The sequence below is a fragment of the Eleginops maclovinus genome, chromosome 19 (assembly GCF_036324505.1).
Source record: "Eleginops maclovinus isolate JMC-PN-2008 ecotype Puerto Natales chromosome 19, JC_Emac_rtc_rv5, whole genome shotgun sequence".
Lineage (NCBI taxonomy): Eukaryota > Metazoa > Chordata > Actinopteri > Perciformes > Eleginopidae > Eleginops > Eleginops maclovinus.
Genome location: NC_086367.1, coordinates 10,767,693 through 10,794,435, shown reverse-complemented (window position 1 = coordinate 10,794,435; position 26,743 = coordinate 10,767,693). Strand labels below are relative to the sequence as shown.

At 41.3% G+C, this 26,743-nt stretch overlaps 2 protein-coding genes across 3 annotated transcripts in view; both read right to left on the bottom strand.

Annotated features, from left to right (window-relative positions):
* LOC134881904 (pleckstrin homology domain-containing family G member 3) overlaps nucleotides 1-16,572 on the bottom strand; it is a 28,886-nt gene extending 12,314 nt beyond the window's left edge. For both annotated transcript variants that reach the window (XM_063909499.1, XM_063909500.1), the window contains exons 1-3: nucleotides 16,407-16,572; nucleotides 10,574-10,641; nucleotides 372-913 (exon numbers count right to left, since the gene is read on the bottom strand). In XM_063909499.1, coding sequence (XP_063765569.1) covers nucleotides 372-913; nucleotides 10,574-10,622 — 591 coding nt within the window. In that variant the 5' untranslated portion in view covers nucleotides 10,623-10,641; nucleotides 16,407-16,572. The remainder of the gene's footprint in view (nucleotides 1-371; nucleotides 914-10,573; nucleotides 10,642-16,406) is intronic.
* Nucleotides 16,573-18,307: 1,735 nt separating this feature from the next.
* On the bottom strand, nucleotides 18,308-26,366 carry spint1a (serine peptidase inhibitor, Kunitz type 1 a). The gene is made up of 10 exons (XM_063908765.1): nucleotides 25,650-26,366; nucleotides 24,938-25,095; nucleotides 24,474-24,615; nucleotides 22,545-22,712; nucleotides 21,092-21,139; nucleotides 20,855-20,986; nucleotides 20,680-20,730; nucleotides 20,380-20,550; nucleotides 19,509-19,568; nucleotides 18,308-19,277 (listed from the first exon to the last, which is right to left on the bottom strand). The coding sequence occupies exons 1-10, from the start codon at nucleotides 26,059-26,061 to the stop codon at nucleotides 19,093-19,095; spliced, it is 1,527 nt and encodes a 508-aa protein (XP_063764835.1). The 5' UTR covers nucleotides 26,062-26,366; the 3' UTR covers nucleotides 18,308-19,092.
* Nucleotides 26,367-26,743: the final 377 nt, after the last annotated feature.

Below are 26,743 nucleotides of genomic sequence, written 5' to 3'. Positions count from 1 at the left end.
TTACAAAGCAGAGGAAATCTGAAGGGATCATGGTAATGAAAATGAAAGAAAAAAATCCACTGGTTGTTGTGGCCACAAACGGTTGCTTGGAACACAGCAGACATTAATGGTGCTCAACAGCCATTGAGCCCCTTTCCCCTATTTTGGCTCCTAGCTGGCATAATTCAGTAATCACCTCCAAAGAGTGCTGCAGACGTGAAGTCATAGCAGCGCAACAATCCAAGTCAAACATGTGCTTTAAATACACAGAACCCTGATGATTTACTCTCTCTAACTCAGATGGTTGGCTCACGCTGAATACTCGGCTGAAAACGCCAACTTTGACGGAAAATTAAAATACAGTAGTCAGCACAACCCTGACATCCCCTCACCTCCACGATGCTCCGCAGGTCCTGGACGTACATGCGCTCTGTCTCAATGATCTCCATGACAACACGGTCCACATAGGTCAGCTTTGGGTTGGGCGCCATGGCGTGGGTGACGACAGGCGAGGCGTGGATGTGAGGTACGTCGCCGCTTGTCTTCCTGTTGGAGGTGGCGTTGTTGTTGTTCCACTGATTGCTGATCACCCGTGGCTCCAGCCGCTCCTGCCAGCGGCCCCTGGAGCTTCTGAGGGTCGGAGTCCGGTCTCTTGTCTGCTCTCCGGTGCTTTCTGCGGGGCTCAGCTCCAAGTCTATGTCCTCCTCGCTCTGTATGGGTGGGGTGGTGGAGGAAGGAATAGCTACAGTGCTCCCGAAAGTGCTGCGACTGTCGTGGGATGAACCAGAGGACAGGGTGGACACGAGGCTCACTGGACGGTCACCCTCTCCGTCCAGTGGCTCCACACAAAGCCGGCGGAAGCATTCTGGGCCCAAGTCAATGTTTGCCTGGACATGTTCACCGGTGGAGAGGGGCGAGGACAGCTGAGGAGATTCTGGGAGAGGTAAGAGGAAGACAGAAGAAAGGTGTCAGGGTTTGAGAGGCAGATCTTAAAACTGTATTTCAAAGACGTAATGGTCAGCAATCTTGGCAATGTCACCATAAAATGCTGAGGGTCTTAAATATCGGAAAAACACATTTTGCTTTGAGTAGCACTTTGGAACACCTGCTGTTTTATGGGTTTTATTTCAGCTTTAGTTTATGGTAGGAAACTCACTTCGCCTGCTTTTTTGCAGAGATGTAATTAATCAAATATCTACCTTTTCATACCGGGCAGCCGCCCTGTAAGAGAGCTTCTGTGCAGCTGCTCTTCAAGTTAAGGGACTGACTTAACTTGAAGAGCCAAGACGACAAGGCCATTAGTAAACCGTGCAGATAGACATTTACATTGCTCATTTAGTATCTTGTAAAAAAACACAATGCCTCTAAAATACAATCAGTTTTTATTTTTTATGTATTCCATCCTTGGTATTATAATTCTATGGATAAAAAATATATAATAATGGTCTTTAGTGATGATGTACCTGATTGATAAATAACAGCAAGGCTAAAACTGCATTAAAACACTGTCTGGATACAACTCGAGATAAATAGTGTTCAAGTTACATTGAGCAGACTACTAACTACAAATCAATAAGAGACAGCTCAGAGCTCTGTGTGTTCACTCTCACGCTGTGACCCAGAGGACTGCTTTACAGTAAAGGGACTCGCTCAAATCATTACTGACATGTTCTAACTTAAACACTGCATATTCTCTGGAAAACCGAGTCATTTCCTCTTGTTCTCTCGACTGCTGAAGGCTGAGCCTTGGAAAAATAGAGGGAGGGAAAACTGACGGGACAAAAAGGAAAAAAAAGGGAAGGGTACCAGCAGGTTTGTTTATGTGTCCTTAATGCCCTAGGTTTGAATTTAAGAGAAATGGAATCCATATTCAATTTCACATCCTTCCTGGCTGAGTTGGGAATTTTCCTCACAGCGTTTCCTATATGAAGTCATGAGGGGAGAATGGAGCACTGATTGGCCACTATGGCAAAGAGCTCCATTTCCTTAAATATTTGCAGTGCCAAGGGGTCAAAACCATTTTGCGAAGCTAAAGAAATAAAGCTTTGTCGCATAATTTGATTTTAGGCTAATAAATGGAAATCTATGAGGAGCAAACATTAACATTAACAGGTAACGCCAAGTGGGGATGGAGAGCATTATTTGGTTTTTAATAGCTCACAGATGTCAGGAGTCTGAAATACACTCTCATTCACCAGTGTTCACAAGCTTGTAACATGTTCATCATTACATGTGCATCGTTGGACACGGCCCACAGATGATAACACAAACCTGATGTGGCAGCAGATCTGTATTTCACCAATCTGTAAGAAGCTGCAAGTAAACGGATTCACGATTTATAAGCGTACTAACTTGAATAATCTCCAATATGCAGTTTGAAGAGAGGAAATGCAACCTTTTACAGCTCTCAATGGAATGGATTATTTTAAACAAGACAAATATTTAACATGAGAGCATGGGAACTGAAAGTGCTCAAAGTAAGTGATTTAAGAAGTCTTGAAAAGGGTATCTGATATGCAGCTGGATGAACAGCTTCACATGAGGAATTAAAACAGCTTTTCAGTTCATTCACACACACAAGCACACACACACCTTCTGGCAGCCTCAAACTTTCCATGAGTCAGTCCTGAGCTCATGAGAGTCTTGTTCACGCCGCACAACTTGCTCCACACCGAGCCCTCCCAAAAACTCAGTTCCCATGCACAACCTCTCTGGGAGAAAAGGATGAGCTGGCAAGCAGTAGCCGACCACTAGAGAAAATCTGTTTACGCTCCATGACAAATCACAGGCTTGATGGTGCAAAGGGAGCGTAGAAGTGGTGAGCCATTACACTCACTAAGCCACTACGAATTAGAGTAAGGCATCTGCTTCCTTTGCAGCCTCAGCCTTTCTACATTCTGTTTGAGCTTTGCAGAGTCTGCTGTGTGAAACACCCTTCCTCCTTTTCCACACATCAAATCTCCTCCTATAATAACGCCGTTGTACTGCAGTCAATGTCAAGTTAAAAGGGAGGGGAAAGAACAGAACATCAGCACCGTGTTTGCATAGAATCAACACGAGAATAGATAGTATTTCAAAAGTGCCTAAACAAGACAGGTCGTACTGAACCGTAAAAAGTAGACCGTGGTTTGTGACATATCCTCAGACTTTAACACTTGACTCCAGCACTAGACACAAAATATACATGCAGGCATTATCTGTGTGGGTGCTACCGCACACCACAAGTTGACCACTCTTTGACTCTGTAGAAACAGGCTGTGTGAAGGAATGCAAATGATCTGGACAGCATACAGGTCTATGATAAGTGGAGTGTGTGTTCCCGGGCCTCCATTCGGCCTGGACAGAGGAGACTCATATCTGCAATGCGGTCCGCAGCCTACCTCTGAAATATATCATGTGTATGGACCGAGAAGTATATGCATCTATGTTGTTTTTCCCTAGTTAAGATACAGTTATTCTCAATATACAAAAAAACAATCAACTATTGTACAGACGGTGTAAAGAGTTTGATCTTGCTTGGCGAGTCTCTTCAGCATCTGGAGACATTTCTTACACATTTCTGATGGATCTGTTTCCACGTTTTGCCACCCTGTTGTCAGATTCTGAGGAATTTTTAGCTGTTAAGTATCACATTTAGCTGCTTAAAAACATACACGTTTTCACTTAAAGATGGCATGATCAGGCTGGGTTACATTTTTATATTGCTAGTGGGTGTTTTGTGTGTCAGCTTTGTCACATGTGTTCGCATTTGTTGACTGAACAATTATGGATGCCTTTGCAGTGCTAATGAACATTGCCTTGATGGGAAACCATGGTTACATTTGAATAAACTGTTCTTACTGAACTAAACGTCCTGTCACATTTAAGCTATTTTCCCATCAGCAACCGAGAGTGATTGAAGATAAGCACAGCTCTCTGACTGATTTAGGACCCCATTTTTTAACATTAACTTTAATAGTAGGAAAAATAGTTCTTGGAATGCGTCCTTAAAAGCCGGAATGCCAAAGATGTTTTGGCAATAACTGTAGTGAAAGGTCTATAAAAAAGTAACCACCGTAACAAGGGCAGCGATCAGCGCACACTGCTTCAAACCATCTGTTTCCTACAGAACTACCACTTCGATGAGGCAGTAAAATAAAACATCTGCACACAAACATACATATTCAAACACACTTTGACTATTCACCTGTCAGTGTTGAATTATTATGCTGTTCCTTCTAGGTGAAAATTGTTTAAATACACAGCAGCAGCAATATTAAAATAAGGACACAGGGAATTATAGAGATGTAACAGCTCAGTGGACAGACCTGTTAAATCGTTACTTAAACATAATGGTTGCATACTTAAGTAAATGATCCAGCACCAAATTTCCATTTCAGTCAAGCCATATATTTCACATTCACACACCACAATTTCACAAAATGCACCACCTCAACGGAACAAAACACTCTCCTTTGTTTCAGTGCTGCATCAACACTCTCACAGACATAACCATTAACCAAGCCAAGGCTAGAGATAGTGTAGTATTTGGCTTACATTTCAGGCAGCCTGTTAACCTGATAACTCACAGCACAGTTTCAAGCCCATTTGTTCCCAACAACACAAAGACTGTTAACTAAGTGTTTTGAGACTGTTATCCTTAAGGGGTTACAGTATATCAGCGGCCCGTGTGTGAACATAGCTAAAAAGGGAAAATGGTTGGAATTCCAGATAAAAAAAACCCTCCCAACCCCTCATTGTAATTCTTTGAATTCCAGTTTCCTGTCTGTTAAGCCGAGGTTAACACCTACAGACAAAGGTGTGTTGAGGCTACAAGCATGACCTTGCCTTCTCTTTTGTTGCTTCCCTCAATCCCCTGGACAGGACAGTGGCTCGTTTTGATGCCGTGCTGGCGTATACTAATAAAACATGTAACCTTAAAGAGTAGTGGTGAATGTTTCTGGATGTTATAAAAGGGTCAAATAAAAAAGCTTACCAGTCCGGGGCGCCTTGGTTGATGTTAAAACCATTCAGTGCGAGGGATGCAAATGATAAAGAAATGTGCGTTTGGGATGGGACATGGATTTAGGGTAAATACTTCGGTTTCGTTGCTGAAAGCAGACATTTACTCAGAGGGGCTCGATGACTAATCAGTCTAGAACAAAAAAATGCAAAGTCTACGTTTCAGTCTGAGCTTATCAAGCAGCTAACAAAGCACACAATTCATAGACTTGTCCGCCTCTGACATCACGGCAAAATGAATGACATGCAGAGCCAAATAAGGTGGTGAAGAAGGTGAATGGAAACTCTGAATTAAACCCCCGCACCTGGTCGTTAACATTTCTGAAAGTCAACATGTAAGGCGGAGATGATCTGTATCTGTCTGAAATGCTGGTGTATGGGACACAAAGCATTTCTTTATAGCAGAAGCTCTCTGGTTTGTGTAGAAACAATCCAAGCATGTTTGGATAATGGCAGACATATCCAAGAAACAGACCTCTAATGTTCCTACGTAGACACATTTTCCAGATGAATGTTACCTCCTCTAGGAACATGATAAGCCACGGCATGCAGCGGTGTTGTTAGTGGTTGTTTGCAGAATCATGTGATGATGTGACTCAGTTTCAAGAGTCCATGCAAACTAGCGTCCATGCAAATACTACCCGGAAAAGTTTTTGTTTCCTTCAAAGCCTAAAACTGCCCATGAAGTTGCATTATTCAACTTCTTTTCTGCACTCAAAACAGGATGGAAGTCAAAATATGTTCCATACAGTACATTGCATAATACAATGACTACTTGGTTCATAGTATAAGGAAACAAACTAGAGACAAACAAGTTAATAACAAGTTCAGTCTGAAGATTATAGTGTACAATGGAACATGTAAAACTTCAACAACAGATAACAAGAATTCCTGTCAAGTTGAATTATTATGCATCTAAATATTTCTACATCACACATCTATAAATAAAGACACTCACTATTCTTCCTGGAGTGTTGGTATTCACTCACCAAGGAGGGACACCTGAAAGACCAAGGCGTTAAAAGTCCTGGAAGCTTTCTGATTTGCCTCTTCAGTCCCTCACACTCCTGTGACCAGACTCAAAATATGATGAACGATGAGTGTGCACTGCATAGTTAAAGAGGATCTCATGGAAGACACACCTTTATGACTATTTCCGATTAAACGTACTGGGACGCCGAGTCAAAACTTTGAATGAAACCAGAAATGACCTACAGTTGTTGTTAATGTTCTTCCTTAGCTATTCTGACTGGCTCGCGTCATTTTGTTTTTTAACCAAATCAGGGGCAAAGAAACAGGAACAACAATGACTATATCTAATCAGCATGCAAATGCTTATCCTCAAGCTGCAGGAGCACTTTCAGTTAAGGACTTTCTCTCACTCTCTCTCCTCTGGAAAACTGTTGGCAGATTACACTAGCCATGCGTTGATTGCCTCAGTGTTACGCTGAGCTGTGTGTTCCCGGACCGTGGCAATAAGAGAGTGAGATCACTGTGAACAGAGACAAGCCCCTGCCTGCTCTGTGAGTAATACCTCTCACAGCCCCTCCTGCTTGATTCACTTTGAATCATGTATCAATACGTGATGAATTTAAACCCAGCGGACATTGATTCACTTTTTGATACATCTTGCATAATTCCTCCAGACACTAGCCTGATCGTACCTGCCGCTGCCTGATCAGTGCTGATAGAACTGTGAAATATTGGTTCAGTTTCATCACATTGAGTCATTCAGGAAAAGCATTCCCTGTTTCCTGGGTGCCTGGCACTGTCTTGACAGCTTCATACATTACTTCAATACCCATAGGAAAAACAGTTTTTGATGACTGCTGGTAATGTACCTCACTTACTTAACAACCTTTCTTGCAACATACCCTCATCATCCTTGAGAAAAACATAGTTTAAAGATGCTGTCTTTTCACTTACTTTATTTTTAATGTGCTAGCATAGAGTAGATCCTTTCTTGATATTCCCACTGGCTGAAAGAGATCGTTCACCCCCCCCCCCCCCCCCCCACATTACAGCCTGTAACAAGGTGGACAATCCTAGTTCCTAATTGGCTGATGAGTGTGTTCACTAACAAGTGAAGAAAAAAAAACAACAACTTCAAAACGGCTCTTGAGGTGACCGCTAATCTGCAAACTCCTTCAGAGCCAAGTGCACAGTGTGTGTGACCCTGATTCTCCTCGGGGGGGATGAAGGGGGTCATGTTTTGAAATACATCTTAATACAAAATAAAATACTTCCGCCCCTCAAGATCCACTCTGAACTTCCTTCTTCAACACCCCCCCAAATCCTCCGGCACTCCCCCGGTGGCTGTAGGGAGATGGGGAGGTAGTCTTCACTGATCCCCTAGGGAAAAACTCCTCCCCACCTGGCAACGTTGAATGGCGGCCCCTCAGGAGGGCAGGAGGCACACTGGGTTCCTCTGAGGATTAGGCCCCTAGTCTTCACAGACAATTATCAAACAGCATGAGTCAGAACGCTTGTGATTACACATCGAGACTGCGGGGAAGGACTGATTTCTTATCCCTTCATGGAGTGGAAGAATTTGAGTCACTTCAGGGGCTTTCTGTAGGGATTATACGTACAGCAGGGTTTGATTTACACCTGCCTTTGACCTCAGAAGGAGCTTTAATGCTCAGTTAATAATTAGCCTGAAGGTTGGTAAATAAACGGCAGTGGACAACAGAGCCTGAGCACACACACGCAAACTGAACCTGCATTCCACTAAGACAGTCAAGGTCGGAGCCTTATGCTGGGAAGTTTTGGGGAATTCTGGTGTGTAAAAGTGAAACTAACTAGGATTTTTAATCTAAAATGCTTGTTTTTTAAGACAGTACTCTTGGATCAGACAATCAAAAGTGAACTTCAGCATAATAGTCAGAAAGGTTGATACAAAATGAAAGAATCAACTACTATTTGTTTGTGTATTTAACCTTATAACATACACTTAAATAAAGCAGGATGGTATGAACAGGAACATTAACTTCCCCAGCATTAGAGAGCAACATGTTTCAGAGGCTGGATTCTCAAAGAACCGAAAGGACAAAAGCTAAACTGTAATCCTATAAAGCTGGCATGCGCTGGACCCTGGCTCTTAAAGCATCCAGCTGTGCCAGCTACCCTCAGTGCATAGGCATGTGATCATCCACTTAGGAGACTCCTCCATCAACAAACCCCCCCTTTAAGAGCCCTTCAGGTATTAGGACACAGCCAGCTTTGGATCCATTCAAAAACTTGCATCTCATCTGGACGACATACACCATCTGGGCCCTGAGGTGTGAGTCCTTTGTTAACTTTACCACCACAATCTACTACAACCGGACTGCTGTCATGTCAGCGGCACTATGCAGAATCCACACAGGCTGGTGGCGGGACATCTGTGCGAAGTGCGTGTGTGTGTGTGTGTGTGTGTGTGTGTGTGTGTGTGTGTGTGTGTGTGTGTGTGTGTGTGTGTGTGTGTGTGTGTGTGTGTAGGGGCAGGGATGGACACTTAATTGACTTCCCATCAGTCCATTTTATCACATGCAGGGTAATAAAGAGTGTGATGCTGTTTGTCCTCTAGCTTAGAGCTTGACTGACACAGCGATATTAGGAACTGTTACTTCCTTGTCTGTCGTGTGCGTTACCTAACAGATATTTGTTATGCTTTAATTCATATCAAGAGAATTACCAAAAACATCACTGAACTATTTTTTTTTGTCTACTTCTGCGGTGTAACTCAAATATTCTAACGCACTGTATGCCTTACAAATCGAACTGAATGTAAAGTGACCTAAAGGAAGGTGATGGAGAATTTCATTGATAAACACCCGAGGCAGAGAGCCAGTCACTAATGTGGGTAATCTACCAGAATAAACTCTATAGGAGGAATGCCATTGTAGGAGGCTGTAAAATCATTTAGATTGAATTACATTCCTTTGATAGGACTACGGGAGTCTGTGCCAAACAAGATTGGATGTGGAAGTGTATTACAATAGTAGCTGTATTACATAATGATTAACTTGCGCAACAGTTTTTGTGGACGTAGAGTATAAGGGGGAGTTTCAGCGAGTGTCGGTGCATGACTTCAAAACTCAGCAGGAGTTGCTTCTGGCTAACCTGAGCCCGCCTGAGATTGAAGCTACAGGCAGTTAAACAGAGCTCGAGTTCCAGTCCAGGAGCTCCATTGATAATCCCACTCAGACGCAGCCATCCCTGCCATCATACATCTATATCCACCACCCTATGCCCACTGGTCTGGAAAAGCTGCAGTGAATGGAGATGATCCGCCCGTCCCCCAGAATCCCTTTAAAGCAGTACATTCTGCACACACAGCTACATTCCTGCCAGAGGTTAAGTAGGTCAGAGGGAACCCTTATCTTTGAAAGAGATGCTTCTTGCTGCCTCAGGTCTCTTGATGCCTGGCTGAGCCACTTTCATTAGACTGACAGGGTGAGACTTTAAGTAGTAAAAGTTTAGCCTAGGTGGGAAGTAAGCGTGGTGAAGTAGGCTCCATCCAAAGCCTGCTGCTAGTGCGGAATATGATAAACAGCTTCTTTTATCATCAAAACTCTTTGACCATGGGGAGGAATTGAAGATTGATAGGCACCACAACCTTTTTATTGTTTACCTTGACCAGACGGGGGGGGGGCATCCTTTAACCTTGTGCATTCCTCCTGCCTGTTAACCACATCCATGTCAGCCCACAGAGATTACCAGCAGCCTCGCCCCTCAATTACCATCCATCCATCCACGGCGGGGGCCGGTAGATCAGTCACACTTCAACTCGCACAAAATCTGAAAATGTCTCACCTGCAAGTGGGTGTTCTCTGTGATGCCAAAGTGATTTCGCACAGGATATCTGAGCTGCACAATGAGCTATGAAAACGTGTAGTCGGTGTAGAGTGGTCTTTTGCTGGAAATACAGACACTAATTTCCATGAGGGCGGCACACGTCTCCACCAGCCAAAAGCCTTCTCTGGCAAAAAGCAGAACCAAAGGGACAAGCGCCGAGGAAAAAGGGAACCATTGACACAGTGCTATTATTCAGCCAAAGTAGAAGTCCAGCACCAAATGTGTTCAGTAGAAAAGAGCGGAGGCGGGGGGGGGAGACACAGCAGACAAACAGATACAAAGAGGCCCTGTGTCAATGCCGTAGCTCTCTGAGACTGCTGATAAAGAACGCTAAAATAATATGCAATTTGAGATGTCCCCAGCATACAAGGTCAGCACGGCTGGCCAGACCAACTTCTTGGCTGTCAGTGTTTCTGACACGTTCTGGTTTGATGTGCGAGTGTTCGGGGGTTTCAGCTGTAAGGAGAGGTTGGCTGAGCTCCACAGGCCAACAAAGAGCCTCTCTGCCAGTCCCTACTGTAGGAGGGGATTCATTGCTCTCCCAGTTTATGCCTCTACATTTCCTCTTTTCCAGTATTTATTTCCATTTACCTCTGCTGTATTTCTGTTATGTTAGTACACTGTCCTGGGTAACAAGATACACCATTAGGAATAACTCGACTTATAAAAACTCCATGCTATAAGGCTGGCTGATTCATGGGCAGCAATTAACAGAGCATGGGTCTCACTCTTATTTTGTTTGCATTGATCTTACCTTCCCCCATTGGGCCCTGGTGGAGAGCAGAATGGGACCCCTCTGGCATGGCACTCAGGCCTCTGGAGCTGGCAAAACAAAACGTGAAGGGTCAAACCAAACAGGCACTTCATATGAGGATGTAGAAGTGTATTGCCATGTCTTACATGGCAATGCGTATCATACTTGGTGGGTTCTCACAAAAAACAGGTAATGGTTCTTTACTTTATGTCAAAATATTTTATTCTTTTGTCAGTCAGTCATGGTTTCTCCCTGAATGCAAACCAGCCACAGTCTATTCAGGGGTTATATAAGAAGAAATTCTTCCCATTCCCGGGTCCCTGCTCTGCAGTTGCTCATGCAAGCCAATTGCTAATATATAGTGAAGCTGGGGCTGAGGTATGCACAGCGGGGGCTAGCAACTGTGACATGAGCTCATGCTGATCAGTCGGGAAAAGCCAGGAGGTTAGACAGTCTTATTTAACATGAAATCAAGAGACTTAGCACTACAAAATAAATGTTATTCATTAAAGTACCTCTGTTACTGCTACTTGAGTATGATTAATATTACGTATGCATCTTTAATTGAGGTTTAACTCCGAAAAAGCATTTGAACTAAATGTTAATATGATTATTAGTCAATATAAACCTGAAGTATTTGTAAACAACTGTTACAAATGAAGCTGTTGCATCAAAACAGGTCTCTCATTATTCCTGTAACTGTCCAGGGAGATTACAGGTTCACCCTGGTGGCGTGTACTTCTCTAATCCCTCATGCCAGGCTGAGGCAGCGGTGGTTCTCCTCAGAAACACTGCGCTGCCAGTTTTTCACATCACTGCCTCTCCGGCTCCTTACGACAAATGAACATGGAAGACTGTGCATGAGAACTCGTCTCCCTGTGATTCCTGGTGAGCCTCCGGCCTTTCAAACATCACATTCTTGGGCCAGCTAGATCAGAGGAGCAGGAATTCTTCAGGGATTAGGATGAGCATTGTTCATAGTGCGTTTGCTGGCCACTGTGCCGAGCTGACAGCCTGGCCAGCCGAGGCCAAACCGAGACCACATCCAGGAGCTGCGCCAATTAAGATGTGCAGGAATGCATGGAGGAAAGTCACAGAGCTGGATCCACACATTAAGATCACTGCTTCACTGTAGGCTCCCTGCAGCTACAGCACGCCCTCAAGTAGAGCTTGTTTACTGGACAATAAAGAAAGCAACGTGTAAACTAGCATGATTTTATGTTTGGTTCATCCTACAGCAAAGCAAAGGTTTATATTTTAAAAAATCCTTATCCACCCTATCTAAATGAAAGGTGGTTTCTTTTTGAGTTTTGGGTTAGTTTCCAGTTAGTAGCACTATCAAGCACTGTTCCAGTGCGTCCCCATTTGTCTGCATGTCATGCAATTGGATGGGGTGCTCACGGGATGACAATTCATTTTGATGGTTTCATGATGTCCCACTCCCACAGTTTTGAAAAAATATTGTCCAATCCCGCTCACATTACCATTTGCATTTATTGTGCCTTCAGCAAGGATCTGACTGTCAATAATCTTATCTGGGGAAGTGGAAAGATTGTAGAGAAGTTCAACTAATATGAAAGAAAAAGAAAAAAGAATTTGATTAAAGGAATATCTAATTTGCACGTTTTGATACCTGCCCATCATCAGTAACAATCTGGGATAGCTAGCTAAAATCACAGATTAAACATTCAAATAAGTAGCTCAAAGTAATGTGGAAAATTCAAAAAATAGACCTAGTCATGCGAAAGTAATAGGTAAACATTTGGAATATTAAGCTGAGTAGTAGGAGTACGATTACTGATCCCTGACCTTAATTTTGACAGCTCAATTGCATTAAAGAAAATTCCTATTTAATATAAGATTTATTTTTCATTGAGACATATATTGGAAATCCAAAAAGTTGTATATGTCATGTTTCGCCTTTGAGTTCCTCGGACTTAACAGTTTGGGATTTGAGGCTGCAAAACACGCCGAGTTTCGCTCAGTCAAAGCAGTGCAGCTACAATCACGTTCTTCAAGAATAGAGCGCCCTCAAACAGCCTTTGAGCAATTGATTTTCAAGAGGAAGGTTAGTTTGTGTAACCTGCAGGAGTAGTATTCATGTCAAGGGTCAGGCTTTGCACTTGTCTTAGTTATTAGTGAACTAATAAAATCCTGTTAATCCGGTCTACTATGACCTCTGATCCAACCCGCTCGATGACCAGAGCAAAACTATGCTAATCTGTCTTTGGTCAATGAGAGGCTAGACTAAGGCTCAAACCTAGGCTGTAGACGTCTGGGTCTTAAATGTGTTTTTCTAACGTGTTAACAAAGACTGTTGGTAGATGTAGAAAAATGGTTTGGGTGGACAAAGTAAAAATGTCTAACAGGAAATGTTACCACCCATCTGAACACATCTGGACAGAATCCAAAAATCGTAACTCATTATCTTTCACCTCCTGTTTGCTGACATATGGCAATTCCAAATCCTTGTTTTCCTAGGGAGGGGGCACGTCCACATTTCAAATCCTAAAGAAAACACTACCTACAGGCTAACATTCATGCCAAGCTGGCCACCTGTGCTTGAACTAGATGCCATTTCAACCAAATGGAGAGCATTTGGTTCCCACAGCTGATGGCTGCATTACCCGCAGCATGAACCTCCCACATAGGAATCTGCAAGTTGCCCCTTAATTGAAGACAGATGCTAAAGGAGCCAATCTGATGGTTATTAAAAGAAGGACCTTCAATGGATCACTTTTTCAGACGTGCTTGTTCCTTTAATCGTCAGGCTTGACATTGATCCCTACATTCAAAGCCTGAATTCCTCTCTTCAAAAACACAGCAAACAGATAATAAGGACGACAGATGCTGGCCAAGATTCAGCACCCATGCAAATAAAGAGAAAACATAGTCAAAAACATGCACCTTGAACCAAGACCTTAGTCCTGACATGTTAAAGGAAAAGGGTCCCCGGGGTGTGATGACTATCTGGAGCATTTCTCACAATTGACAGCCTGCCAAGGTTAGGAGAGAAGTGAAACCCCTGAACGTGTCTACAGCGGAAGCCAAAGGAAAACTAGACTTCTGCTCTAGGGAGACATGCCACTTTCTCTGTCTCTTCAGGAAGAAATATAGGGGGCACAGACATGTCAGTGAGGAAGTGACATCTTATTTAACTGAAGAAAAAGCTTTAATAGTTGCCAAGATTGCTGCCAATTATTGGACTGTTTGAATCTCCAAAGAAAACTCCCATCCACCAGCTGCTCTCTTTCCAACTAATGATACTCACAACTGATTAAAGCATCCAGCATCTGAATCCAAAAAGACTAATCAGCTATTTGTGCAACAATTAACAGCTCAAATTGATTTCTCTTCATGCGGAGCAAATGGATGGCAGGAAAAGCTAAAAATAGTACCAGAGAATTCTGGCTGCACTTCTCTTTCCCAGTCGGAGACCTGCTGGATCATGTTACACCGTCTGCCTCAACTAGGCCCACGAGAATTTGGACGTATGACATAAGCCCCCCTGGGATGTGTCCAGTCAGACAAGGTGGTGCGGGTTTCATTAAGACACCATCAGTCATGACAGATGTTTATGCTCAGAACAAATGGAACTGGAACCCGGCATGGCAGGCAAGGTCCAGGGTCCTATACGGGCTAACTGAGACAGAGAGTCTTTATTATTTCAGTATTGGTGCCATGTTTATCTTACAAGACCTTTTTCTCACCCTCTAACCCCGTCTACCCCGGCAGAAAATATCCCCTGACAAACAGCCTTTCTGTTGGTGCCCTCTTTCCCACATTACTCCAGCACGTTGTCCCCCGACACACAGGCCTTAAGAGACGAACAGCTATGCATTCACAGCGGGAAACAATAAAACCCTCATGGTCTCTCTTCACCTCAATCAAATCCACAGCTTCAACAAAAGCGCTGCCCTAACGCGTGACTTCCCACAGACACACAGCACATGAGCCTCCTATTTTAGAGCGCTGCATTTTTGAGCATGCTGCTAAGATGTGTTTCTAAGTGATCCATCCAAATGAACACCCACAGGGCACAAGTTGTGAGGAGTTTCGCCCATATGGTGCACGTACAAACCGGCTGAAATAGCTCTTAATGGGAGAATAATCATTCCCTGCTGTGCTGAAGAAGGAGTACAACAATTTTCACCTCCCCATCGATGACCTATTACCGCAGAATGCATACCTGGCAAGTGATGCTGGCAAGTGCCATCTTATTGACTTCCAGTTCTTTAAAGTTATAAATGTTGGACAAGTACAGGGTAAGTAGTCCTCCATAACGTCCTGCAGTTTGGAGGGGAGACTCGGAGACTGCAGGGTAAAATAGGATGGCAAGTCTTCAAATAGAATTAGAGTGTACCCATTTAAAGGTGCATTACACCATATGTGCAGGCAAACAGCTCCCTTGTGCCTTCGTGCAGACTTGTCCACTTAGTAATAACAAAAACAGTGTCCGGTCTCCCTGGGGTGTCTGGAATGCTAAATCACTTATGGCACACACTTTCAAACAAAAACAAAGTTGTCAAGTCTTGTTTAAAGTCGACCTTTAACGCATGCAATGTAATCCTAGCTTTAACTTGCAAAAGCTAGAACTTTATGGTCTCCTAAGATCAAGGTCTTTGCTAAACAGCATCAAAGAAGTGCTAATCCACTAAATAACAAAAGAAAGGGACATATAAAAAGTTACCAAGCAGGTTTTTTAAAGTTAAAAGGCCAACATATATGAAACCACCCCGACATTCTGTAGATTTTGTGATTTTATCACAGCTGCAGCATACCAAGAATAGCGAAGAAGGAATAATGTGCCAGCTCTGAGATCCAAGATACACTTGGGCCGTTTCCTGTTCAGACCACCTAGAAGAGAGCACTGTTCATCGCATAGAGGAAACATTAATCTGAAATAATGATAAGACGTTATTGTCTGAAAGGTCAAGTGAGGTCAAAAAGAGGTGGAAGATGGAACTTTTCACTGGCAACTGATTGATTTTGTCCCATTCTTCTCTAACAGCTGGTGAGGAAAGTCATTGACCTATGGAAAGCCTGCATTTGAAACCTCACTCAGGTCCTCATTAGAAAACACAATTAGGATTGCAGGGCCCAAGTATGGGCACCACAGGGGGGAATGGAATGCATGGAAAGAGGAAATGACAAATGATTCAACTGCAGTGAGGATGTTAGTTTGTCGCAGTTAAATATGAAGTGGAAAAAGATCAACCTCCATAAAAAGTACATACAAAAAAAAAAGAAGAGAGAATACAGTCTCCAGCAGCTGAACAAAGTTCACTCAATTGAAAGTATTTTTTTCCCAAAGACAAACACAACTTATCTGACCGAAACTCAAGCTCCTCTCCAGAGCTTACAGTATATCATGCAAGTTGTGACATTTTATAAAGCAAAACAACACCTAAAGCTGTATGCAATCTGCAAATAATGGACTACAAATGCGTAGGAGTTAATCACCAGGAATTTGTTGAATTTGTTAAGTTACATAACCCCAAAACGGTATCTAGGCTGAATACTCTATGCACAAATACACTCGTGCAGCTCTTTGGTCATTTCCACACTAACTTTGTTTCCCTAAAATGTATCTATGTTAAACTGGTTAACTCAATTCCTTGGTCCTGACTTAAAACAAACAACTTGAGACTCGCCTGAAAAAACTAAAATGTCCTGTTTTTTAAAATCCCGCACAAACACACTGTCAGTATCGACAGAATCCCCTCAGAAGAAGAATCCTCTTGACATGTGAACTAGCCTCACTGGCATCTTAGGTAAAACTGAGTTTACGTCAGCTAAGATTTGGTAAAGTGGTCAAAAGCAGTTCACTTACCGAATTATCTAACGTCTTTCCTCGCGACGACTTCTGTCCTCAGTAAAACTTTTCTCTGAACTTTCTTGATAAAAACCTTGAAGTTACTCCGGTGTTTTGTTTTTTTTCCACATGTTAAAAGCCCCTCAGACATGCACGTCCCAGCAGCACGCGTCAGCCGCCTGCACTGCATCAAACTAACTTAGCAAACACTGCTGCATCTCTGAAGAACAGCTTAGCACTGACGCTGCGTTCAGGAGCCCTGGGAAATATATCAAACCCCTGATTGGATAGTACCACAAAAACATTGTAAGTCTCATCTGGTTCTAGCTCATTCCAACGACTGGAGATGGTAAGATATATTTTATACTGCTCCTTGTTACAGCTTGACCCTCTAAATGAATGAATAATATTAGTCACGGAATTACTGCTGTTGCTACAGGACGTATTTTGTTGTTTAGTTTACAATTGTCACTTCCCAGGACAAATACATGAACACGTACATAAAATAAATCAACATTAAGTACTTTAAAGTTTTTTTGTTAACGTTTATTTTTTTGAGAAAATCACAACAAAAAAGTCCACGGGGTTTAAAAACTTCTAATACTCGACGAGTCCTTGAATGTGACAACGGACCGCCTGTTTTTGACATGCCAGTGTCTGCTGGGTGAGAGTCAGATGTGTTTCTACATCTAAACATCTGGACTGCATAGTTTAGTTATTCATTTCAGTGTGAGAGAATGCTAAAAAAAAAAAAATGTATCTTTACTGCCATTCCTAGAAGAAAATGTGTCCAACCCAAAAACAAGCTTGTGAAAACACATGATAAATTGTAACCCTGCCACATTACATTTATGACGCTCAGGTCAGTGGACTGGGGGCTCACAAAGCAGGCAAGCTTCAGTGAATCACTTGGGTGAATGCTAATTTAAGTGTTGCTGATTAAATAGAGAGGGGCACTTGCACTACCCCCTCTCTGCCCCCGTATAGGCTGTGAAGAAAACAATATGCGGGATGTCTTTATTTAAAGAGTCAACTCAATGTGAAAATGTACCTGCTCCCGAGCATGTGTAGCTTTGGTGCATTTGTACAATTGTACTAGTCTAATGATTCCAAATAAGACAGAAATGTCCAAACAAAATATTTAAAAAATTGAGTTTGTGAAGCCCATTTTATTCTTTATTTAGCTATGCTGCTGAGTTGAACATATTTTGAACCAATGTCGCCATCTTCTGGTAAGAAAGAGTAACTTCTCTGTCCAATGTTTGGTAATACTGCATTATAAATCTCGAGGACAATGTTATTACATTTATCGGAAACATATTTGGAAAATTTAACTTCCTCGTCAAAACTCTAAAAAAGCATTGTTGTATTTCTAATTAAGATATAAGGAATCTATATAAAAGGTATAGGCTTATTATTTAGTATTGTTAAAAAAAAATCAAACCTGATTTGTATATTGTGTTGATTATTGAGATGGCCGCACCTTGTACAAAAAAGCTTTTTATTGTAGCGACAAAAAATGATGTACATTTGATGTAAATTAACTAAAGTATATAGACTCACAAGATCTGAGCAAATAAACCACAATAGAACATGCAGAGTCTACTGTTCCTATAAACTGGCTCAGTCGTATTTATAAATTATTCTCTAACATGTCGTGATTTGGTGATTTGATACCTAAACAGAACCTTTTTTTATTGGTTATTCACACCATTATACGTTTGTATTGGGTTAGTCAGAAAAAAATTATATTACAAAAGCCACACCTGAAATTCCGGGAATATAGCCTAAAGTTAAACAACAACCTGTTTTATATGGCGTATGAGGAGCTTGGACAGTATGCGTTGCTTTTTAAAAGTGAATCATACGTCAAAGGGAGGTTTCCAGAAAGTCAAGACAAAGAACACTCACCAACCACATTTTGAGTTAAAACATTTATTTAGTATAAACATCATGTTACTGCTAAAGTTACAGAAAGATCATATGTACAAAGAATTGAAGTTCAATATGCTGAATATTCAACAGCAAGGCAACTTTATGGAAAGTATCAATAAAGCATTTTTAAATGTATACATTATGCTTGTTCTAAACATTTCAAAAACATAAGTGAAAAATAAGTTTTCTCTGGTAAAATGTTATTCTCAAAATGATTAGTCTATATACAACATTACGCAAGTATGTGTAATCCGATGTAACAATGGGTTTTTAAACAGAATAAAATAAGTCTATGTTACGAAGCTGGAGGTGCAGGAAGCTGAAGGGATCACCATATAACATTTCGTTTATCCTAACATGTTCAAGAGCTCAGTTTTGAGAACACAATCCAAACTCTTCCGTTTAAGTAGTGGCTCAAAAAAGGCCAGGTGATGTCTCCTCCTTTTCTTATGACTTTATTTTTGAAAGCTGTACAGTAAGAGTTATGAGATAGTTAATTGAATCAAATACAACAGAAGAAAATATGTCAGTACAAACTGACATACAACAATTCCTTTAAAAAAGCCACTGCATTAAAACAAGCTAAAAGTTCAAATATAACACATCACATTTTATCCTTTAAGAGGTTCCTTCCTTCCTTGTGTATCCCCCTTACAAACCAAATCCATATATGAACGAAATACAAACAGATCACCTCCAGTATTCTAAATTAATCAGTGGACACCGTCTATTCTTTCATCAATCTGGGTCAAAGGTCAGGACTGAGGGGTCACATGGGCTTTGTGGTGCTGTTGTAGACGAAACGGTCTCTGTCCTTCGAGGTGGCTGGGACGGTGTTGACGGGCACCCGGTGGTGTTGTGCTGTCTTCTTCCTTCCCTTACAGAGGCAGTACAGCAGGACGCATAGTAAGACGAAGATCGCTACACCCAGGAGGGCAGCTATCGCTATAATACCTGTTGAATATATAAAAATAAACTTTAAAAAGGTGGTTGAAAGAGCATAGGAAAGGCTGAGAACCTGAAAAGGCATATCCCAAAATCAAATGCTCTCTCTATATAACAAGAAATTAGTGAACGGTAAGAAACAGGAAGTAAAAGCTGATGGAGCTGCATAGTTTTTTTAAAGATAAGTATAATTTGAACTTCCTTTTCTGGTCAAGATGGAAAAAAATAAGGGGAACACACCTGTTTGGCTTTCAGAAATCCTCCTTTCAAATGCAGTATTTCTTGCAAAAAGGTCCTTCTCTGAAATAATGAAAAACACAGGATATTGTATTAGACTGAACAAACACAGTGATCTGCTATGAGAAGGAATGAAACCAGCAACAAAAGACTTCTTTGGCAACTTGAGCGCGGCACATATAATCTATTAACACAACACTGGAATGACCTTCAAGAGAACTCCAATGATTTAGCATTACTTAAGAATTCAAGACAGAGTTTAAAAAAAAGAAAAAGGATCTCCAATACTTTTTTTTACTACACATATTAACCACTAACTAGTTTCTTATTAGCATGCTTACTAGTAGCTTGTTAGCTCATTATAAAAAACGTATTAATGCCTTATTTGCGTAACCCTTTCTGCAACACTTTCTATTCCAATGCAACAAATGCAAAACTACCAATGATAATTTTGTCCAAGTTATTCAAAATGATGTCTTTCAGCCTCAGAATTTGTTTCCCCAACTAAAGTGAATTCTGGGATGGCAAACATAGTTGCTCACTATACTATACTCATGCAATACCCACAATGTTTGTTTTTTCAGCTAAATGTGTCAATATTTTTAAAAGCTAAAATGCTTGCCTCAGAGCTCACATGTTTCCCTGTTCCCTTTTTTTTGTTTTAAAGATGTCAAATGTTTATAGGGCCTAGGCCACTGTATTTAAAAACACATTGGAGAAAAAAGGCTGAGGAAGTTGAAATTGCTGCAGTGGAAGAGAATGACACCCAAAGAAAAAACATCGACTTGTAAGAGAATGAGTGTCGGGAGAATTATACCATCTTATGTGCCTTTACATAGCATGGTAATTTACATGTGGGCAAATAACAAATTACCTGTTACTCCTTTGCAAATTCTCTTACAGGTCTCCTTAGTGTCAAATCTGTTGTCATTTCCTTGGCAGCCACCGTAGTTAAAGCGGAAGCACTCCTGGTGGATGGGGTTGTAGTACCACTTGGTGAGACTGTCTCTGCAGTTCCCTGTGTCGGGAAGCTCTGTGCAGCGCACTGTGAACAACATAACGGAGCAAGTAAGGTTAGAGTGAAGGTAATTGAATATTCATAGATGGCCAAACCCAAAGCTTTTTAAAGCACCAAAAACGACCCAGAAATATAAGACTTTAACAAATAACCAACCTTTGCGTTCATTCACTGGGATGGCCAGCAGAATCTTAAAGTTTTTGTTGTCTAATAAGCACACAGAACATAATTCAAGTTAGCAAGTCTTTAATAGGAAGCATCAGTATCAGTGGTATTTAGATTTCCATTAGCTTTATGAAAATGAGAAGTGGTTTGCATAGCAACTTCTCACATTCTGCGCAATGTTGCTCATCTGAGTTGTCGGTACATTGTTTGGTTAAGTCACACTCCAGACCCTTATCCAAACAGCAGCCGTTTGCACATGTGAACTCCTCTGCTGAACACGGAGCACCACATCTTTCTCCTGCGGCACACAAACACAGGGGGAATTGTCACTTTAAATATCAACTGCTTATAGGAGTAGAGGAAATGGTTTCAGAAGGGAAAATGCAGAGCAGGATTCACTTACCTCTAGGTGTGGGAATTGGCAAAAGTCTACCAGATTTTCCACCTCCACCTGGAAAGAAAATGCAAAAAAGTTGGATTAAAATAATAATAATAATAATAATAACAATAATAATAATAATAATAATAACAATAATAATAATGTTAACTGGGCATTTTATAGAGACTCCATGAAGTTATTGGTTCATATGTGAACTATTTACATGATTTAAAGGTCTCCTATTATGGCATATATTATAGGTCTCAAATATATAAAAAAACATGTCTCTGATGTGTTTTGCTCAAAATACCAAACCCGTTTTCGAAAGTGCTGATTCTGTGACTGTTGCTTTAAATTTGAGCTGACCTGAAGCTGGCCACGCCCCGTTGGAGTCATGATCTCTCTGTCTGAGGAGAGAAGTTTCCAAAGGAGAAACTCAGCTAAATGCTGCCGTGATTAAACGCCATATTATGTTCAAAACTACATCAACCATTATTTCTGAAACACTTCTCTGCAGACTTCCTGCACAGAGACACAGGACGTGCTGCAGAGATTCAGCTCGCGACTGTAAATTGCGGACGATAGGTTGAGGACGTTGCCAAGGGTTCAATGTAAAGCCAGCCCACATTTCTGATATGACGTCATATCGGCAGCAAATCTAGATAGCCTCGTTTGTATCCCCATTTTTAGAGATGTGGGTAAGGAGGAAAAGAGAGAGGGTTGTGTTTTCTGACACTTTGTGAGACTCCTGTCACACCGGGGACACATTTATGTATAAAAGAAGACAGAAAAAAGTGCATTTTGCATAATAGGGGACCTTTAAATATTTAAATGTTTAAATATTATAGTAAATCTCAATACCAATATATCATGACACCATTAGTTTGAAATGTTCTGTCATTAGCAACCCACAGTAGTCAAACAAATAAAGTCCTGCACAAATATTTACCATGATTGTATGACTTCCTACATATAAAACCCTAGACAATTTAAAGGGGCCCTATCATGCTTTAGGGGTTTTCCCTTTCCTGTAGTGTGTTATCTAGGTTTTTGTGCATGTAAATGGTCTGCAAAGGCTAAAATCCCTGTGCTCCCTCCAGAGGGAGTTTCTCTCCCACAGACCCATGCCTGAAACACCTCCATTGGACTCTTTGTTTACTTGCTTAATATGATTAAATCACTATGTAACACTTGCGATTCTTTTAGCAAGTGCTCCAGCACATGGTATATGATATGCCAATGGCGGGACATCTCTAAGCGATTATCAAATCACAACAGAGCCAGTCAGCTATCCAATCAGAACAGACTGGGCTCTGGTTTCAGACAGGGTGAAAAGAGGTGCTGTAGCACAGGCACTATGAGAAAAATAAAGACCTTTGTGAACATTAAAGCAAGGAAACGCAGTAGAGGCACAACATACAAATATGAACCTGAAAATGAGCAGAATAAGAAGTGTAGAAAGCAGAGCACATAATACCTGAGCCGGTACAGGCGTTCGTGCACTCCTCCTTGGAGAGATAATTGTTACGATTTTCCCTGCAGCCCCCAAAGTTGAATTCCTCACACTGCTCTGAGGCAGCGTTGTAATGCCAGCGAGGGAAGGACCCGCGACAAGGCCCCGTCTTCTTTGGAGCCATGCAGTGGTCTGGTGAGAAACAATATTAGGGTTAGGTTTTTCAGTTTTACATATGGTTAGTACAACGTGCATTCAAGAATATCTAAGGTTGCAGGTTAATGATTTAAATGTGCCCCAGTGTGTGGCATGTTCATGATTTAGGTAGCAACAAATAGTGTTAAATGAAGTTAGAAAAGCACTCTCACCAAGGTTTGGTAAAATAGGGTTATTAATGATTAAAGTTGTCTTACTTACTCATCAGTCCAAAGGCTGGAGAATACTGACTTATTGGGTATAAGATGGCTTCACTTAACAATGTAACACTTGTCAATGTAGTTTCAAAACCATAAACCAGTTGGACAAATCATTAAAAGTTGTGTGTCAACATTTTGTGAGATTGTTTTTTGTGGTCTCATCTAACTTCCTGCTTTCGTGTCTGGCCCAGAAGTAGACACATAATTACACATGAAACTGAGTAAATGCAACTCGGACAAAAGAGGTGATGTATTTCCAGTCACAGTGAGGTTAAAGAACGTGAGGTAGATAGTCTGCATGTGGTCAATGATACATGTTCTAAATGGCAGCTTATGAACAGTCACTTCAATACATTACATGCTGACAAAGGACAGTAAGGTACGCTTTCATTACCAAGTTCTTATGTTAACAAGTCTGATTTACTTTCATGAATGGTTTAAGTTTCTTTTCAATGCATTTATTGTTATGTAAATGTAGCGACGTTGAAATGTAGTCGCTGCCATGCCCAAGCATTTTCCACTAAAGCACATTCCTCTCACTATCCAGGACACAAGCAGTTAATCAGTAACTGAGCCACTCAACGGTTAAACATATTTTCTTGTCCTCCAGTCAACAATCTACCAACAACCTGCTTATCTAGCCCTGGGTTTAAAGTATGTTTAAATGATAGAAATTTTAATCAATACATGAGAGGATTACGGTAGTGGCTGTAACCGAAGCTGAAACCAGACTGACAGGTTTCTTTGAGTCGGGGGTGGAGAGAGTGTGATAGTACCAGGGAAAAGGCTGCATTTCCGTTTTCTGGAGAAACAAATGTGCCAAGAGATTGACTGCGGGAACGACACTGATACACCACATGACAAAAAAAGGACTAACAATTCTCCAAACTGCTGCCTTTTTTCTAACAGTATTGCCATGACAAGAGCCAAATCTGGTTTAATCTCACCTAAAACATGAGCTTTTATCTATTGCTGTTTCGTCATTCAGTCCGCAGGAAATAGCGAGCGTGTCATGACATGTTTGATAAGCAAATACCACAGAGGAGCTCATGCTTGTGAGAAACAATGGATTGAGTTACTTAGAAAAAATGTAATGAAAGAAAATGCAGAAATGAAATACCGGTCACAAGCTGTTCAGAAATTGAGAATAATGTGGGTAAAAAAATATCACCATATCAGTGATTTAATTGAAAGGGAAGGAATTATAGATTTTTGTAAAGTAGTTAAGGAGACCCGAAGGGCATTATCCTCCTGTTCCCAACCTTAAACACAGGCAGGGTGAATCCAAAGGAACAGTAAACAAATACAGGGGAAACGCATGATTCATGTTTACAGGTGAAGCCAAACGTAAAGTCCTTGAATCTATATTTGCAGAGAAATGAACAAACTGAAAGCAGCCAAATCTGATATTAGATTTGATTTACAAGATCAGACTTGATCTTAATGGTTAAGCAAGTTTTCTTCTATGCACTCTAAGAAAACAAAATGAATTAGATATGAATGAATATGTTCAGATGATGCTGAAGCAGAATCTCACGCTCAGACTGCTCTTCAGTGAGGACCAGGACAGTGACCTTGGTGGAGTCTGATTGGCCAATGGTATCTGTGACGGTCAGCTGGAATTGGTACACCCCAGATGTCAGATTGGACACAATAAGCTGGTCCTCAAAGTTGGTTTTCTATAAGACACAGAAAGGCAAAAAAGGGGACAGAATAGTTTTCAATTAAGTGATGGTCATAAAATAACATTGTAGTAGACATTTAAAAGGAATAGTTTCCTTTTTTATGGTTGTTTTTTGTATTTCCCTTTATCTCTGCCTAGGTGGTCTGCTCTGTGGACCTGCTGTAGCTATGTTTCTAACAAAAGTTGTTTTAAACGTGCTACAGAAATCTATTTGAATTGAATGTAAGACACACAGACCCAGGATTAATAATAGTTCAAGAATATTTTAAATTCCAAGAAAGAACCAATCAGGTTTGCATTGCATTCTCTTTACTCACCATAAAGACAGCATAAGGATATACGGTGAGCATTTGCCAATGGTAGGTCAAAGTCCCCTGGTCGTCTTTGCTCTGCATGCCATTCAGTGTCACACTTTCCTGAGGCTGGACCACAAGGTCCTGACCTCCGTTGGCTGTCGGTGGCTGATCACCGGTATCTGGAGAGAAACCATGGGATAGATATAGATGAGCAGAAACAACAGATCCAAATACAGTTGGAGTCACACCTGAAGAGACAGCAGAGGAATCCTGAATATGTAATAGGGGTCATAACAACCTGGCGTGCGTGAACATGCAAATGTAATGTAAGGTTTCTGCCCTAAACCTGTTGTAGCCTCAGATCTTTTTAACATTTTTTACAAACTAGTGTTTTCAAATAAAACCATTTTAAAATAATCTGCTTTTCCAGAGTAACAACCATAGATATTTATCTAACTTTCACAGACATCATTGGGTTTCAACTTGAGCTTTACATTTATTAATAGGCTACTGGTATATGTAGGCACAAAGGAATAATGTAGGTTATTTTAACACAACATAACCATTACAAAAGTATAACTACATGGGTCCTAAAAATAATAAATGGACTCCAGTGATACTCTTATCAAAAAAATGTGATATGTATTTCTACATAGGGTGTTTTGATCTATAGAAAACTGCCAATTTACGCAATTATACGGTGAGTATGTGTTTTATAAGATTGTGGACTTACTGGTGGGGACATCCAATTCCAGGTAACTATCATAAACGGAGTCCAGGATGTAACTGCTGTATCCTTTCTCCCTGACAAAGCGGCAGGCGTATTTCTTCTTGTACACACAGTTAAAGAGAAAGCAGGAGTCGATCAAACCTTCCTCGGCTCCTCTCTTCATGAAGGCGACATTGCACTCCGATTCTTTGCAGCACGCGCTCACGCAGTCCCTTTTTCGAGTTAACTGGGGCGACGAAATGAATATGGCTCCGTCTTTCACAGAATCGTCGACATCGAGGACAAAATCCTCCTTGCCTTTCTTGAATTGGGCTACACATTGCTCGCCGGTCCCCTGGCCAGAAGTGGAGTCCAGGTGAAACACAAGCAGCAGTAGCGCACACACTGCCAGGTGTCCTTTAATGAGGGAATTCATTTTAGTCCTTTAAGGACTCCCAAACGAATTATCCACTTGTCGCCTGTTACGAAAGTAAAAACACCGCCTATTATTAAAGTAGACGATTCCTCCAAGGTGTGTATAGGCCTCAATGGGGCGAAACACTTCTAATAAACCTTCAGCTTCTGCTTTGCACCCAGAACTAGTCCAGGACTTCTCCGAACGCTCTCGAGGGGAATCTTTACAACACTGAAACTCTCACCAGAGAATAGCCCACTTGATGTCGACATAAAACCGAGCGATCGACGACATTTGCCCAGATGACTCACCTGAGACACAGGAAGTGAAATTCCACTCCTGTGATGCCACTCCCTTCTGACTGTGAGCTCCAAACACAACAGGGATAGAGCTGTGTGTTTGTGTTTGTGTGTGTGTGTGTGTGTGTGTGTGTGTGTGTGTGTGTGTGTGCGTGTGCGTGTGTGTGTGCGTGTGTGTGTGGCATTATTGTTAATACATGTAATCAAAGTATTGAATATTTTTCATATTGTAAGAGTGAACATGGCCCTGAAATAGAGAAAATTACACCCGTTTTGTTATTATACTTTGATTTTTGTCCTTTTTTGCACTGACAAGAATTCAGAAAATGTAAGACATAGCATGCATGCTTTTTTAAAATTCTGGTTTCTTTCTGGTATGCACTTACATTACTTTCATGTGTAAC

Excerpts from the sequence above, each read along its gene's own strand:
- spint1a (XM_063908765.1), bottom strand. The coding sequence starts at position 26,061 with ATGAATTCCCTCATTAAAGGACACCTGGCAGTGTGTGCGCTACTGCTG. Across the intron at positions 24,616-24,937 it reads ATCCTTATGCTGTCTTTATG|AAAACCAACTTTGAGGACCA; the intron begins GTGAGTAAAGAG and ends TGTGTCTTATAG. Across the intron at positions 19,569-20,379 it reads AATTTGCAAAGGAGTAACAG|AGAAGGACCTTTTTGCAAGA; the intron begins GTAATTTGTTAT and ends TCATTATTTCAG.